The 14,753-nt window shown below is 41.4% G+C and overlaps 1 protein-coding gene across 1 annotated transcript in view; it reads left to right on the top strand.

Moving 5' to 3' along the window:
- PLA2G4E (phospholipase A2 group IVE) overlaps nucleotides 1–13,951 on the top strand; it is a 47,412-nt gene extending 33,461 nt beyond the window's left edge. The window contains exons 10-21 of the mRNA XM_081860065.1: nucleotides 783–875; nucleotides 1,637–1,674; nucleotides 2,699–2,834; nucleotides 3,589–3,725; nucleotides 6,338–6,560; nucleotides 7,228–7,342; nucleotides 7,710–7,847; nucleotides 8,937–9,044; nucleotides 10,080–10,268; nucleotides 11,052–11,221; nucleotides 11,622–11,808; nucleotides 13,229–13,951. Coding sequence (XP_081716191.1) covers nucleotides 783–875; nucleotides 1,637–1,674; nucleotides 2,699–2,834; nucleotides 3,589–3,725; nucleotides 6,338–6,560; nucleotides 7,228–7,342; nucleotides 7,710–7,847; nucleotides 8,937–9,044; nucleotides 10,080–10,268; nucleotides 11,052–11,221; nucleotides 11,622–11,808; nucleotides 13,229–13,437 — 1,743 coding nt within the window. The 3' untranslated portion in view covers nucleotides 13,438–13,951. The remainder of the gene's footprint in view (nucleotides 1–782; nucleotides 876–1,636; nucleotides 1,675–2,698; nucleotides 2,835–3,588; nucleotides 3,726–6,337; nucleotides 6,561–7,227; nucleotides 7,343–7,709; nucleotides 7,848–8,936; nucleotides 9,045–10,079; nucleotides 10,269–11,051; nucleotides 11,222–11,621; nucleotides 11,809–13,228) is intronic.
- The last annotated feature ends 802 nt before the right edge of the window (nucleotides 13,952–14,753 follow it).

The following is a 14,753-nucleotide window of genomic DNA, read 5'->3' as shown; positions in this document are numbered from 1 at the left end:
AATGCAGCAGCTAGAATGGTGACTGGAAGCTGCCGCCTAGACCACATAACACTGGTCTTGAAAGACCTGCATTGGCTCCTAGTACATTTCCAAACACAATTCAAAGTGTTGGTACTGACCTTTAAAGCCCTAAACAGACTCGGTCCAGCATACCTGAAGGAGCGTCTCCACCTCCATTGTTCTGCCCGGACACTGGGTTCCAGTTCCGAGGGCCTTTTGGCAATTCCCTCACTGTGAGAAGCCAAGTTACAGGGAACCAGGCAGAGGGCCTCCTTCGTAGTGGCACCCGGCCTGTGGAACATCCTCCCACCAGATGTCAAGGAGAACAACAACTACCAGACTTTTAGAAGACATCTGAAGGCAGCCCCATTTAGGGAAGCTTTTAATGTTTGATGGACTACTGTATTTTAATATTTTGTTGGAAGCTGCCCAGAGTGGCTAGGGAAACCCAGCCAGATGGGCAGGGTATAAATAAATAAATAATAATAATAATTAATGTGGTTTGACTGAAACAAATAAAGGGGGGGAGATTCGTCACCAAATTCTTTTATCTCAAATGTGAAAAAGCTCTATTTTTAAAATGTGTGTATATTGTATTTAATGTATACAGCTGGATTTAGAGGTTTTAGAAACAAAAACAAGGGCTGGATTCACATATTTCATTTAGCTTTAGAAGTGGTGCACATCAGAAGTGGTGGCAATGTTACTGTACCTTGGGGTAATGTAGAAATTTTGTGTTAAATTTCTATACCTTCTTTTAATTTTTGTTGGCGTATTTTTAGCTGGCTTCATTTAAAGGAAACTCAGGAAGTAATATCTCTGTGGTTTTACCTTTGGATGAGCTTCCCATGGAAAAGACAATAACATTAAGAAAGGTAAGTGCTTTATCTTTACGAAAACATTGAATTTAAATAATTGTCAGTGAGTGTGGGAATGCTATAGCTCAGTTTGCAAAGCCTCTTTTAATTCAATAGAACTTCTGCGTAAACATGCGTATAACTGCACTGTAAGCAAGATGGATCGGTGATCTGCTTCAGTATGAGGCAACTTCCTCTGTTCCTAATAATTAGCCAGAAAAAAAGCACTTTTGCCCAATTCAGGAGCATCACTCTGCTTTTTCCTAGCAGAAAGATGGATAAATTTGTGGCAAGTGAGGCCCAAATAACATGTAATTCAGTTGCTAATCTGTTAAGCAGGTGGGTATTAAGTAAATAGTGCCAATTACCAACAAGGTTAAGCCAGCTGTACTCAGCTTCTCTGAAGGTTCATGATGTTTGGGTTATTCCTTCAGAGAAGCTGAGTACAGCTGGCTTAAACGGGCTCTGAGCTATCCCCCTGCTGTGTTTGGAAGTGATGCTAAAGCAATGTATTGCAGGTCAAAGGATTTAGATGTGCTAGCACACACACAGTGAAAATGATGCCCAACCCAATCCTTCTAAATCATCCAACAGAGGGTGATGGATTGATCCAACATAATCTTGGTTGTTGTTTTATCTGTCTCAGCACAAACGCCTGGATTTGCAATAGCAGTCCAGCTGATCCACAACTGGACTGCTTTGTTTGTCATGCTGTGCTCTTAAAAGGGCAGAATAGTTTATGATATGCCTGAGGTTTTGCCCATTCTCTTGATTTTCAGGACACAACGTTTGATCTGCATGTGAAGGCAAAAGACTGGTAAAACATTGTTTTTCTTTGCCCATTTCATCTAAGCTTGTGCAGTTTTGTTTCTTCGTTTCTCAGGAAAGTATGATTTTGAATCTCAGAAGTGTTTTTATGCATTCAGAGATCATTCAGGAACTAATTCACACACTTTGTTGCCCTTTCTGAATCTAGAGTGAGTTTCTCTTGCTCCGATCTATAAAAAGGCAACATTATAACGCTTAAACACAGATGAAATTAACAGGGCAAGGGGAGTCGTAACTGTGACTGAGCAGAAAAGGTATGTTTCAGGAATGTTTTGGTAACATAAGAAAGCAGTGGTGGGCCTGGGCACTGTGGTACCCTGTGTAATGCCAAAATCCCGCCCCCTCCTCATGCTGCCTTCTGAAAGGTAGGCAAGGAGGCACCTGGCTTTGGGGGCGGAGGCACGAGGGCCTTACATGTAAGTTACGTGTCATTTTGAAAAATTTAATTGTGTTTTTTGTTTTGGTATTGTTTTGATTTTGAATTACATATGGAGGACACCAAAATTGTTTCAGTGCTCAGGGCCTCTAAGACCGCCGCTGCTGATGTACCATAAACTGCACTATAGGTGCAAAAGTCAGGTTAGCTTTAGTAAGACTAGGATAATATAGTACAGATGATTTTGCTGCAGGCACAGAAGTGGGGGGGGGACTTTCCCCCCTTTTGTATCACACAACTGGCTGCTCCATTTAACCTGCAGTCTCATCATTGCTGTACTCTTGGCAAGAGCCATAGTTACATTCTTGTTGGAGGTGGCATCCTTGTGGATTTAGGGGAATGCGGCCAGTTTGGTCCAGTTTGGTTGCACTGGGTGCGGAGCTTTGGGGGCGCCTTGGAGGGGCCACCACTATGATGTAGAATGGAAGGAGAGAGGTGTATGAGCCAAATTTTGGTGTCACACAGGGCTGCCACTGAAAGATGATACTCCACTACTGCTCATGTTATTCAGCTAGGTCAACTATGCAAATCATCTGAATTGAGATTTTGGAAGCAATGCCAAAGCAATGTATTGCAGGTCAAAGGATTTAGATGTGCGCCTGGCCTATGACTTGTGTGAGGAAGAACAAAATTTCCTTACCAAGAGAAGGAAATTTGTTGCTACAGCTGTGAAGAAGATTCTCCAGTTAAAGGAAAAGCTGCAGGATGATGAGGTAGGTGACACAGGATCTTCTCATTTCCTCTCTTTCCCCAAGAAGGTTAGAGTAGCCAGCTAGCTCCATCATTCATGAACTAGTGCTAGATATCTTGGGGCAGGCTGCAACCTAGGAATAGAGGAAAAATTCAGGGTTTTTTTGCATTTGAGATTGGACAAAATGAGAAAAGTAGAGTGGATAGATTTGTCCATTCCTACTGCCTTCTGCTGTTTAAGAATGAAGACACTACAAGCTGTGTTAATGGTCAATTAAACTTTATTCCTGATGTTGCCTAGGAGCCTGCACAGATCAGAAACTAACTTCTCTAGCCATGCCACACCTGTGAGTCAGCTCTCCAGAAGCTGGTCTCCTGGGTCATAGCCATTTCTCTTAAAAGGATCACATGCCAGAGATTTAATTATAATGGTTTATCAAGGCTTGAGGTTCATAGGGTGGAACACACATTGATGCAAAGATTCCCAGTTCCACCCAAAGCTTCTTCTGATGCAGTTGTATCCTGTACGGGCAGTGGAAGAACAAGAGGGAAACAATATGCTGTTTGCTTCACCTTACTCAATGCACATAATATTCCGGACTGCTAATATTATGCTTAATATGTTAGGTAACTTCTATAAACCTTTGTCAATGCTAAGTGCACATGGCAGTATCAGTGTTGCAGATCATTTCTCTATCTTTTCTTTCACAAACATGGTACTTTTGGAATAAGGTCCAGCAGCTTACTGTTCATTCTTTGCTTCTCTGTGTTAAACAGTTGCCTGTGGTGGCAATCATGACAACAGGTGGTGGGACCAGGTCATTTGCAGCAATGTATGGAAGCCTTCTGGGTCTGCAGAAACTGAATCTCTTAGACTGCATTACGTATCTCACAGGCTTATCTGGCACAACATGGTAAGGAGGGCTTTTCTTCACTATGTTTTGCATGCCCAATTCAGTTTGCTGTTTTATGTGGTCTCCCAGTATTCAAGACAACACATAAAGCTTTCCATGCTACCAGTGCTACCTAGGTCACAGGAGAAAATTCCCTTTTAAATAACTGTGTTATGACTGATATTTACCTTGCGCTTTATGAAAAATATAGGGCTACAAAGCTTTGCAGGCACAGCGAACCTAGATTCACTGGGGGCAGGGGGCATAAGAACCAATAATGGCATGGCAACAGCTTGGGACTGAAATGGCCCCAACTTTATTGAATACAGAGATAAGCAGGCTTTGGTATAAGCATTGGGTATGTATCCTGAATCAGTCTATCCTGATTGCTGGCTCATTGCTCCTTTAGGGTCAATCCTAGGTTAAAGCAACCCTCCCATAATGCAGATCAAATGGGGCGAACTGCCAGGCCACCACGTGGGAAGCCTTTTGGCCCATTAGCCCCTGTCTGGGCCTTTGGACAAAACTTTCCCCATAGACTTTACCAGAGTACCATAAACATTAGTTCCAGTTTAGACTAAGGATCCAACCCAATGCCTTTTCTGCCAGAAGGTTGTGACAGGTGCTTTGAGGTAGGCAAAATCTCCAGACAGGCAAATTCCTTCCTGGTCCTAAATACAGCATCTGATTAATTCCACAACAAGGTCAAACATGTGCTCTGTTAGCTTACCTTTGTGTAGGGCCAAGATATACCAGGTGGGCAAATGGGATCTTCGTTGCCGACTGCTCTGCCCACTCCTGGCGCAGCCAGAATGTAACGTGTGGAGGCAGACCTGAGTGGAGATAGGCTGCCTCAGGTCCATCTCTACAACCGCACCCCCTAGACTGGCAATGGTTGGCCATTTTGCATTTGAAATTCTGGTGGGAAGTCCCAGAAGACCCTGTGACCAGCTGAGGCTGAATAACACAACCGGTGGTCAACCCCTGGCTTCCTCGCAGCTGTGGTGGTTTGCAATTGCCGCTGCTGCTGATATGATAAGCAGTCTTTTCATTAATCAGCTAGATCATTCGGTCTGAAACTTTTTAATTCACAAAAATGCAGCTGATTGAGACATCATTAGGATTTTTAAGATAAGTGCTCATAAAAACTGCAGATGGCAGGCACATTCTCTAAATAGGCATTCACCATTGTCACACAGCTTAGAAAAAGAGAAAAGCCCCTTTCACTACAAGAGTCTGTCCGGCAGTGACCCTCCATCTATGGAATACCCTACCCTGAGAGGCTTAGCTGGTGCCTACTTTAATATCTTTTTGATGCCAGGCAAAGTTCCTCCCCGCAGCCCTTTTAATATCTCTAGTATCTTTGAACACCAATAATCTGCATCTGCAGAATGATGACAATAGCATAACCTCTAACATTTCGCCGATGAAAATAGGGACGTCCCATTCTGTGATGATAATTTTACTATTTATACCCCACACATCTTACTGGGTTGTCCCAGCTACTCTGAGCAGCTTCCAACATATATAAAAACATAATAAAACATTAAACATTAAAAAAACTATCCATATTCAGAATTGCCTTCAGACGCCTCGGGGGGTCAGATAACTCAATACCCTCCAACATTTGTCCAATGAAAATAGGGACGTCCTAAGGAAAAGTGGGACATTCTGGGATCAAATCAGAAACTGGGATGGCTTCTCTAAATCAGGGACATACCTGGAAAATAGGGACACTTGGAGGGTCTGGAATAGTTGGGCTGAGTTGTTCTTTGGATTGCTGGATTGGATTTACCTGTGTCTATTGACACAGCACACTTATCTGGACACATAATTTGGTTATGGATACTTGTTTTTAACATTTGCTGCTTTTATCTGTAGTTTATTGATTATTGTTTTATATTGTTAGAGGGGCTTTTTATTAAGCAGTTTTTAAATTATTCTAAATAAATCAACATAAATAAAAAAAGGATTGTTGTACTATTACTGGATTGGTTCATTGATTTAGGGTAGTGTGATTGAATTGCTGTATTTTTTTTAAAGTCATTTTTCACTGTGTATGTTGCTTAGCCAAAAAATAAAATAAAATAGGTGACTCATGAACTAAATTAATAAAATAATGTTAAATAATACATGTGTGCCTGATCTAAATAAAAAAAAATACATGTGTGAATCATCTAAGCCTTTTGCCTGCCAGGATGAAGGTGTGTGTGTTTGTGTGTGTGTAGAACTCTCTGACGTTTTTGTGCCTGAAGTGTAGCCTACTGGACAAAGGTAAGAGCTATAACCATTGATCCTCCCACTTTTACCTCTGGCCATGCCCATTGCTGGCACCTAGTCCCTGGGAGATGGCTCATGGAGGTTTGTGGCGTTCAAGCATTGAAAAAGATTACCCACTTTTGATCTAAGTACACTTATTGTTTCTGAAAAATTGTTTTTATTCATATGCAGATCTATGCAGATTTAATTTATAGAGTAATAAACTAAAAGCACATTTGAAATGATTTAAAAAAACCCCAAAAACATTATTTGGCTTGCAGCTCTTATGAAAAGCTAGAGTTTGTCTCTCTCTGAACTTGAGGTTTCTATGCTATTAGTTGCATATCAGTCTGATAGTATCTTTCAAAACTCAGGACTATGGGAAATTTGTATGAAGATGCTGATTGGTCCCAGAAATACCTGGAGGAAGCCATTCTCAAAGCCCGGAAGCAAGTGACTAAGTCCAAGCTTAACTCCTTTTCCATGGATAAACTGAAGTATTATTATAATGAACTGAAACAAAGAAGCGAAGAAGGACACAACACTTCATTCATAGACCTCTGGGGGCTTGTCATTGAATCCATGTTACATGATGAGGTAATTGTTGTATTCCCCACCTCCCCTCCATTTTGAAACATGGCGGTTAATCAAAGGAAAATGGAGGTTTATACACATAGGGCCAAGTTGCTTGAAATACAGTGGTTTGAAAGGAAAGTATGCTTTCACACAGTGTATAAATAAGGTATGAAATTCAGCTACTTTAAGATAGGGCTGCCATATGTCCGGAATTTGCCAGACATAGCAAATTCCAGTGGTGGAGTGAGAGTATTAAGAGGTGTAGGCAGAGCCACTACACCACGGGAAAAGTTCTTGATGGGACAGGATCCCATGATGACAAGAGCACCCAAACTCACAGTGAGGGGCTCATCAGGTGTTTCCTGAGGACCTCAGGGCACTGTATTTCATAGAGGGCACTATATTTCATACTCCTGTGTAGAACACATTTATGCTTTTAATGTTGCCCTAGTTTTCATGCTGCATTTCCCCCTGCATTTCAGTGTTTTGATATGTATTTTAATATTGGACGCTGCCTTGAGACTTGACATGGAAGCCAGTACGGAATTGTTTCAAACAAATATAATATAACAATATAAAAATCTGGGAACATGCATGCAGACACGTATTCAGATCTTAGATTCCAGCTCAGTTTTAAACTAATGAATCTATAATTTTGATCACCATTGTTCTTCTCTCTCATTTGCAGAAAGACAATAGTACAATCTCAGGTCAGCGAATGGCTGTGAATGAGGGTCAGAATCCCTTGCCCATTTATTTGACTGTCAATCTTAAAGACCAGTACAGTGCTCAAGATTACAAAGGTAATGTTGCTATTATAAATCAATGAGGGGTCCTCTTTGTTGTTCTACCAACCTTAGAAGCTCAGGGAAGGCAGTGGCAGCCCAGGAAAAATGCTAGCCAGCTCAAGTATGGAAATACCTGCCTTTGTGGTTAGAGTGGCCGTACTCTAACCATAATTGTGTGTAAACAGAGATTGGAGTTCTATCCTCTTAACACTTTCCAAATTGCTTGCTGTAACCTTTCCTGCTTTGGCAAGAAATAAAACTCTGCTTTTAGAGAATTCTTGGGCATCACTTGTTGCTGCTAGTGAGTAGAAAGATTTGGCTGTGCAAGTCTCTTTCCCCACATCAGTAGGGGAAAGCGAACTCCATTTTGTTGTTTTCACAGAGTGGCTGGAGTTCACACCTTATGAAGTGGGGAACTTAAAATATGGAGCCTACACCCATTCAGAAGATTTTGGTAGTGAGTACTTCATGGGACGACTGATGAAGAAGCTTCCAGAAAGTCGAATCTGCTTCATGCAAGGTGCTGAGGGCGGGGGAGGATCAATTAGAAAGAAAATAGTACGGTAGTTTAGGCAAAGTAGAGCTAGGATCAATTCACTTGACCTAGCACCCTATCATTTCTTATTGTAGTTCCCAAATGTCTAAATCAGTTTTGTTTTTTGTTTTGGCTTCACTGGCAAAGCTACTTCAGGGAAAGTTGATGCACTGAGTTATGTAGGCAACACAATGCAGTAATATTTTACACAACACATTTAAATGCAGTGTGAAGGTTTACATTATTGTGAGTTATTCTGGAAAGCAAATATTTCTCCCTAGTTTCAGGTTTAGTTTGGTTTATTATTTCTATCCCACTTCAGTGTTACTTGGTTTTTTGAAGAAAAGCAAGGGACAGTGATGATCAATAGTGTATTCCAAACCAGTGGTATGTGAATCTTGACTAGGGTGATCAGAAGCAAAGGAGGTCAGAACTATACATTAAATAATTGAGGGCACAAAGACATATTAGCAGGTGGAGCTCATCATGTGTTGCAATTCTCTCTGCTGCACAATTAGAAACTGGCACAATTACCTTAGCTCAATTTAGAATCCACTAAGCTTTCTTAGTGAGCATTTGGGCATGTGTGTTTGTTTTCTGAGAGAATATATGGAGCAAATATGCTGATGCGACTGCCCAGATGCATGGGTAACCAACAAGGTGCCCTCTAGATGTTGCTGGGCCCCCATGGGAGTGGTAGCCCAACAACACCCAGTTGGTATCACGTTGCCTACCCTGGCTTTGTGTATTGTTCCCTGGTCATTGTCCCCCCCCCCCTTCTCAAAACAGATATACACATGAACAAGATGATGTTTTGGACAGGATGGGGAACAATAACCATATGAACATTTTCTAGCAATGGCCCCATTACATCCACACTACAGGGCTGAGATCCATAGCCCTTGCAGGAATCCATTACCCAAAGAGAATTACAAAACAGTTTTTCAGGCTGAAACCATATTTCACAACTCTGGATGCCTTTATACAATTAGTGAGCTCCAGTGCAAGGCAAAATATCTGTTTCCTTCCAAAGGTTCACCTGTTTAGTATTTTGAAATCTCTTCCATTTCACAGGGATGTGGAGCAGCATATTTTCCATGGATTTCATGTATTTCTGGAATTTGGCTCATAACTCGGAAGACTTTTGGAGCAGGTGGACAAAAGACAAAGTAGAAGACATTGGTAATGTGACATCCTTGCTTCTTTTAGATTTTTCTGTTTTGTAAAATAATTGTTGACACACTCCTGTTTGATAACAGATTTGCGTAGACTAATTACTTGTTCCAGTAAAAGGAGACAGGAAACATTATTGTTTGATTCCATTAAAACAAAAAATGCCCACCCAAGAAAGTGATCAGACACAGGAGAAGACATTGATCCAGACAAAAAACCAGGCCCAAATTCTCCCAGTTCCCTTGACAACTAGTGTGAGAGACCAAATCTACTTAAAACCTAGTCTATGGAGGGTTTTTACCTTTCCGGCGTGTTCAGGCTATGTGCAACAACAGCTCATGAATATGTGCATTTAAGATGCTTTATTTATTAATTGGAGGTATTTTTAATCCACCCTTCACTTGATGGTGGTACATACCTCAACAATGAAAGCATCATTAGCAGTGTATAATTAATTAATCATCAGCAACATTAGTAAGACTCACAGAAAAATCACCAAAAAGATGTTCAATCAATGTGAGGCAAGATATAGCAATTCTTGATCCTCAAGAGCTTAGACAAAGAGGTGTATCCTTGTCTGAAATGAAACAAAACAGTGTTGGAGCATGGCACACCACAAAGTGATAGCTATTTCAGAAGTGTTGCCACCACAGAATATTATTTGTGGCAGTGCTTGCGGTCCAAAACTATCTTAGGTTTTATTCCTAGCACTTTATCACTTCTGACCGTTGGTCCATCGAGCCTAGTTTTTCTTTTCTGTTTGGACTGGCAGTGGTCTTTTGAAATCTTGGGCAAGATATCCTTAAATCCTTTTACTGAAAGGGCTGAACCTGTGACCTTCTGCAGACAAAAGAGGTGCTTTTTTACTACAGTATGTTATTGATCTGTTATTGGTGTTTCCTGCTTGGCAGGGGGTTGGACTCGATGGCCCTTGTGGTCTCTTCCAACTCTATGATTCTATGATTCTATGATCTTCCTCAAGCCTCTGTGAGCAAAATGTGATTGTTATCAAGGGGCATTAAACATCCCTTATGTCTTTTGCAGATGCTTCTCTTTCACCCTCAGGACCACGAGATCTGGAAACCCGCAAAATCACCCCCCAGGGCCAGCTATCTTATGCTCTCCGAGATGTCTTAACAGGACGCCCAACAATAGCAGAATATCCCAATTTCCTGAAAGGCTTCCAGTTTCATGAGGAATACTTGAAGAATGAGCACTTTTCTGCGTGGAAAGGCACAGTAATAAACCTACATTTGTGGTGATATCTTGTTGGCTTCTCAGTTGTCACTCAATATACAAGAACATTTGACTCAGGAAAACGAGTAATCTAGTTTTGTGTTAATTAAACTAAGAATTCATTGTGTGGCACAAGCAGTTCTCACCAAAGAATCACTTCCATTTGAACCTGGCAGCTTGCTCCACCAAAGACATTTTGGAAGATTCAGAATACAAGGCCAAAGAGGCTCAAAGAGGCTGGAGAACCAGTGGAAAATTATGCACAAAACAGCTGTGGTGATATTTCACTGGTTATGTGACTGATTTGTTGCCACTTTTTGCCTTACATTTCATAGTTAACCCTAGAAAAAAAGTTCACATTTTCAGTTACATACATTTCTCACTCTTTGTGTCCCATATAACTTCTTCCAACATTTTCAGGGGTGAATAGCAGTGTTTGCTGGGAATGGGAGAATCTCCCCAGTTTGGTTTCTCATTTCCCAGCCTTTTCAGTATGCCACATTTCAGCATGTTTGCATATTTTTAAAAAGGAAATTCCTCATGTTTCCTTCAAAAAACCCTTCCGAAATAACTAAGGACAATAAAGTAACATTCACAATACTATTTAACAGCTCTCCCTCCCCCTAAAAAAATCCCACTGGGGAGCAGCAGAGGTTAAAATGGTAATTAAAAAGCACTAATACACAAAGTTTGGATGAAATTAGAGGACATTCCTTTATTTTTTGCCTTGGGAGCTTTTGTTGTTTTTGCACAAAGTTGACCTGCAAATTTGCTTTTCAGATACTGTGGTGGATGATTACCCTAACCAGCTAATGGAAACAGCAGAGCATGCTCTGTCTCTGGTGGATACTGGATTTTTCATCAATACCAGCTACCCACCCCTTCTGAGACCTGAGAGAAAAGTGGATCTTATACTGCATTTAAATTACACTGGGGGCTCACAGACCTTGGTGAGATCTTTTAATTGTTCCTGTCTTTTTTCTATAAGCTCCTATGCAAAGATTAAAATGCAACAGGCGCACACTGTGGACTGGCCATCTTTCAAATCCTACATAAGTCATGCAGGATTTGAACAGAGATATACAACAATGTTCTTGCAGCACAATGCTTTCTGCTTTCTCAATTGAAATCTCTCCCACCTCCCCACATGTTTGGAGGTTTCCGCCAGCTCTCCGGAGCACATGTGGAAAGAAGAGGAGGGGAAATGCCATTACATAAGTGGAAACCCTTATACAGATGGAGCGAGTTACTTAGATGCCACTCTAGGCTGAAACAGACTTTGTTGGTGCAGCATTAGTTTTGTGTTGTATTTGATTTTCACAGCGCATTTCTTTGTGATTTCTCACCTAGAATTTAGACCAGTTTTCCACTTATATTGCTAAGCTCGGAATCCCATTTCCCAACATGGAGCTCAGTGAGGAAGACAAGAAGAACCTGAAGGAGTGCTATTGGTTTGAAGATACAGATAACGCAGCAGCTCCTATCGTGCTCTTTTTCCCACTGACAAATGATACTTTCAGAAAATACAAAGAACCTGGTAAGTTGCGAAAAGCCACTGAGCTTCCCAACATCACAATGACTAGTCACACTCCAATAATGCTCTTCGCTGACTAGACACTCAAGTATTCCTTTGGTCAAATTGTTAGTCTTTCCATGAGCACCAAATCCTATAAGTAGAAGTGCACTGAACCACAACTTTACAGGTTGATTGTATCTGCCCTAGTTTTGAGCACATGGTAAAGTGTCTTTGCTTTACAGCCAGGTCTTAATTTTATAATGACCAACGTGCAGATGCCTTTGTCATGGTGCACTGAATTGTCTGCATGTGTTATAAAGCAAGAACTTAGGAGAATGGTGGAGCAATGATACAACAATGCCGACCTACCAATGATACAACAATGTCAAAGAAGGGTCAAACAAAGGTCTCTATTTTAGCACATATTCCACCCATTTTCCCCAAGGTGGCCATTTTGTGGTTGATAAGCTTCCTGTAATTAGGGTTGTCTCTATATCTATCCATCAACATCATAGAATTGTAGAGTTGGAAGGGGCCACGAGAGTCAGGGGATCTTTTGCCTAATGCTGGGCTTGGACCCCTGACCCTGGGATTAAGAGTCTCATGCTCTACTAGCTTATCTTACAAATGGTGGATGTGCAAAATTGTATACTGGTAAAGTGCTGGCACTAGTTCAAGGCTCAATAGCCTTGTAGGTAAAGTTAAAGGACCCCTGGACAGTTAAGTCCAGTCAAAGTTGACTATGGGGTACAGCGCTCATCTCACTTCAGGCCCAGGGAGTTTTCCAGGTCATGTGGCCAGCATGACTAAACTGCTTCTGGCACAATGGGACACTGTGACGAGTGCTAGAGTGCATGTAACTGCCGTTTACCTTTCTGCCGCAGCAGTACCTATTTATCTACTTGCACTGGTGTGCTTTCGAACCACTAGGTTGGCAGAAGCTGGGACAGAACAACAGCATCTCATCCTGTTGTGCAGATTCGAACCGCTGACCTTCCGCTCGGCAAGCCCAAGAGGCTCAGTGGTTTAGATTACAGCGCCATCCGCTCAAATAATATAGTCTACACTGTTTCCCATCCCCTTGACTCTCTGGAAAGTGGGAAGGAGACACAGGGAGCTGTGTAGGTGGAAGACTCTGATCATAAAATGGCCACTTAGGTGATTTTACTTGAGTGAGTTCGTTGCCAGCCTCTGGTTCTCAACAAATGGCCCATCAAGCTGACAGCTGGAGCTGTCATATTTATTTTGGGCAAGCTCTGGTGTGATTTCATGCTGAGTTTTATATGCCTTTAGAGTATTCGTACATTATAGGAAGATGTAGTATTTAAGCAAGGCCAATAATATTACCCTTCTTAGATTAACGTGAATGGATGAACTCTGCTGTTTTGGCCTAGAGATGAAAACCTTACTGGTGAAACTCTTGGTGGTGTTCTTTCTACAGGTGTGGAACGCAGCCCCACAGATATGGAAGAAGGCAATGTGGATGTCTCTAGCTTTCATTCCCCATTTGCTACAAGAGAGGTGACCTTTTCAGAGGAGAATTTTGACAGATTGGTGAAACTGACTGAATACAACATCCTGAACAATGAGAACAAGATTGTCGAAGCCTTGCGTGTAGCTGTGGAGCGGAGAAAAAAGCGGAAATTATGAGTACCACTTTGGAGGGTCCTAGGCTGCAATCCTAAGCAGATAGATGTCCATGTCATTTTTGCTGCTACTCAAATTCATGTTGTAAATCTACATGAAGAGAACAGTTGTTCCATGAGCACCTACTGCAAGATATTTGTTTATTGAAAACGAGATAGCCATGTTTCCTTGTATTATTGGGAACACATTCTTTTAGGTAAGCTGCATCATAGTATAATTGCAATACAGGGATACACAGCCCTCCTTTTACAATATATTATTTTGGGGAATCTATTCTCAGATGGACCAGAAACTCTGAGAAAGAATGAAATTAATTATCTGTCTGCGCAATTATACATTGTAATCTTATACATCGTAATCTTAAATCCTCCTGCTTGATTTTCTCATTCATTTGATGTTTTTCTCTTCTGTGCTTGGTTTATTTTGCTACTCATGTTTGTTGTTGTCATGGTACAGTATATATGCATGTCTTTTTTAAATGGAAAACTCAATAAACTCATTTTAAAAAGAAAGAAAACAGGGCAGTCATTACAGTTGCGCATACACACGAACAAATGATTCATACACCCCAAGAGAAAAATGTATATTACATAGAGAAGCAAGCACGTTAGAATAAAAGGAAAACAATCCTTAGCTGTTTGAGAGATACAGTGGTACCTCGGGTTAAGAACTTACTTCGTTCTGGAGGTCTGTTCTTAACCTGAAACTGTTCTTAACCTGAAGTACCACTTTAGCTAATGGGGCCTCCCGCTGCTGCCGCACCGCCAGAGCACAATTTCTGTTCTCATCCTGAAGCAAAGTTCTTAACCCGAGGTACTATTTCTGGGCTAGCGGAGTCTGTAACCTGAAGTGTCTGTAACCTGAGGTGTCTGTAACCCAAGGTACCACTGTACAGCAGAAGAGGTGCTGTCTTCACTTTCATGTGAGAAAACCAGATAAACCATGCACTCAATGCTCTCAAGCTCTTTTAAATCTCAGTGCATTTCTATAGTCACCGTATTTTTTGCTCCATAAGATGCACTTTTTTCCTCCTAAAAAGTAAGGGGAAATGTCTGTGCGTCTTACGGAGCAAATGTGTGGTCGATTGCTGGCTCCCTTTCTGGCCCTGCCCCCTTGCCCAGGCCTCCATTGTTGAATGTTCTGAGGAGGCTGTTTCCCCAGCGACATGTGACTGGCTGATTAGATCATCTGTTTGGAAACTGTAGAAATGGCTCCCTTTCCTTTCCTAACGAAGCTGCAGAACTGTGAGATGAACCCCATAAAAACAGGATTTTTTCCCTTTGCAAAGTAAGGTCAACAACTTTGAGCTGATCCTCAAA

Source organism: Podarcis erhardii (assembly GCF_964252035.2).
Source record: "Podarcis erhardii genome assembly, chromosome: 1".
NCBI classification, from domain to species: Eukaryota; Metazoa; Chordata; class Lepidosauria; order Squamata; family Lacertidae; genus Podarcis; species Podarcis erhardii.
This window is presented reverse-complemented; position numbering and strand designations above follow the sequence as displayed.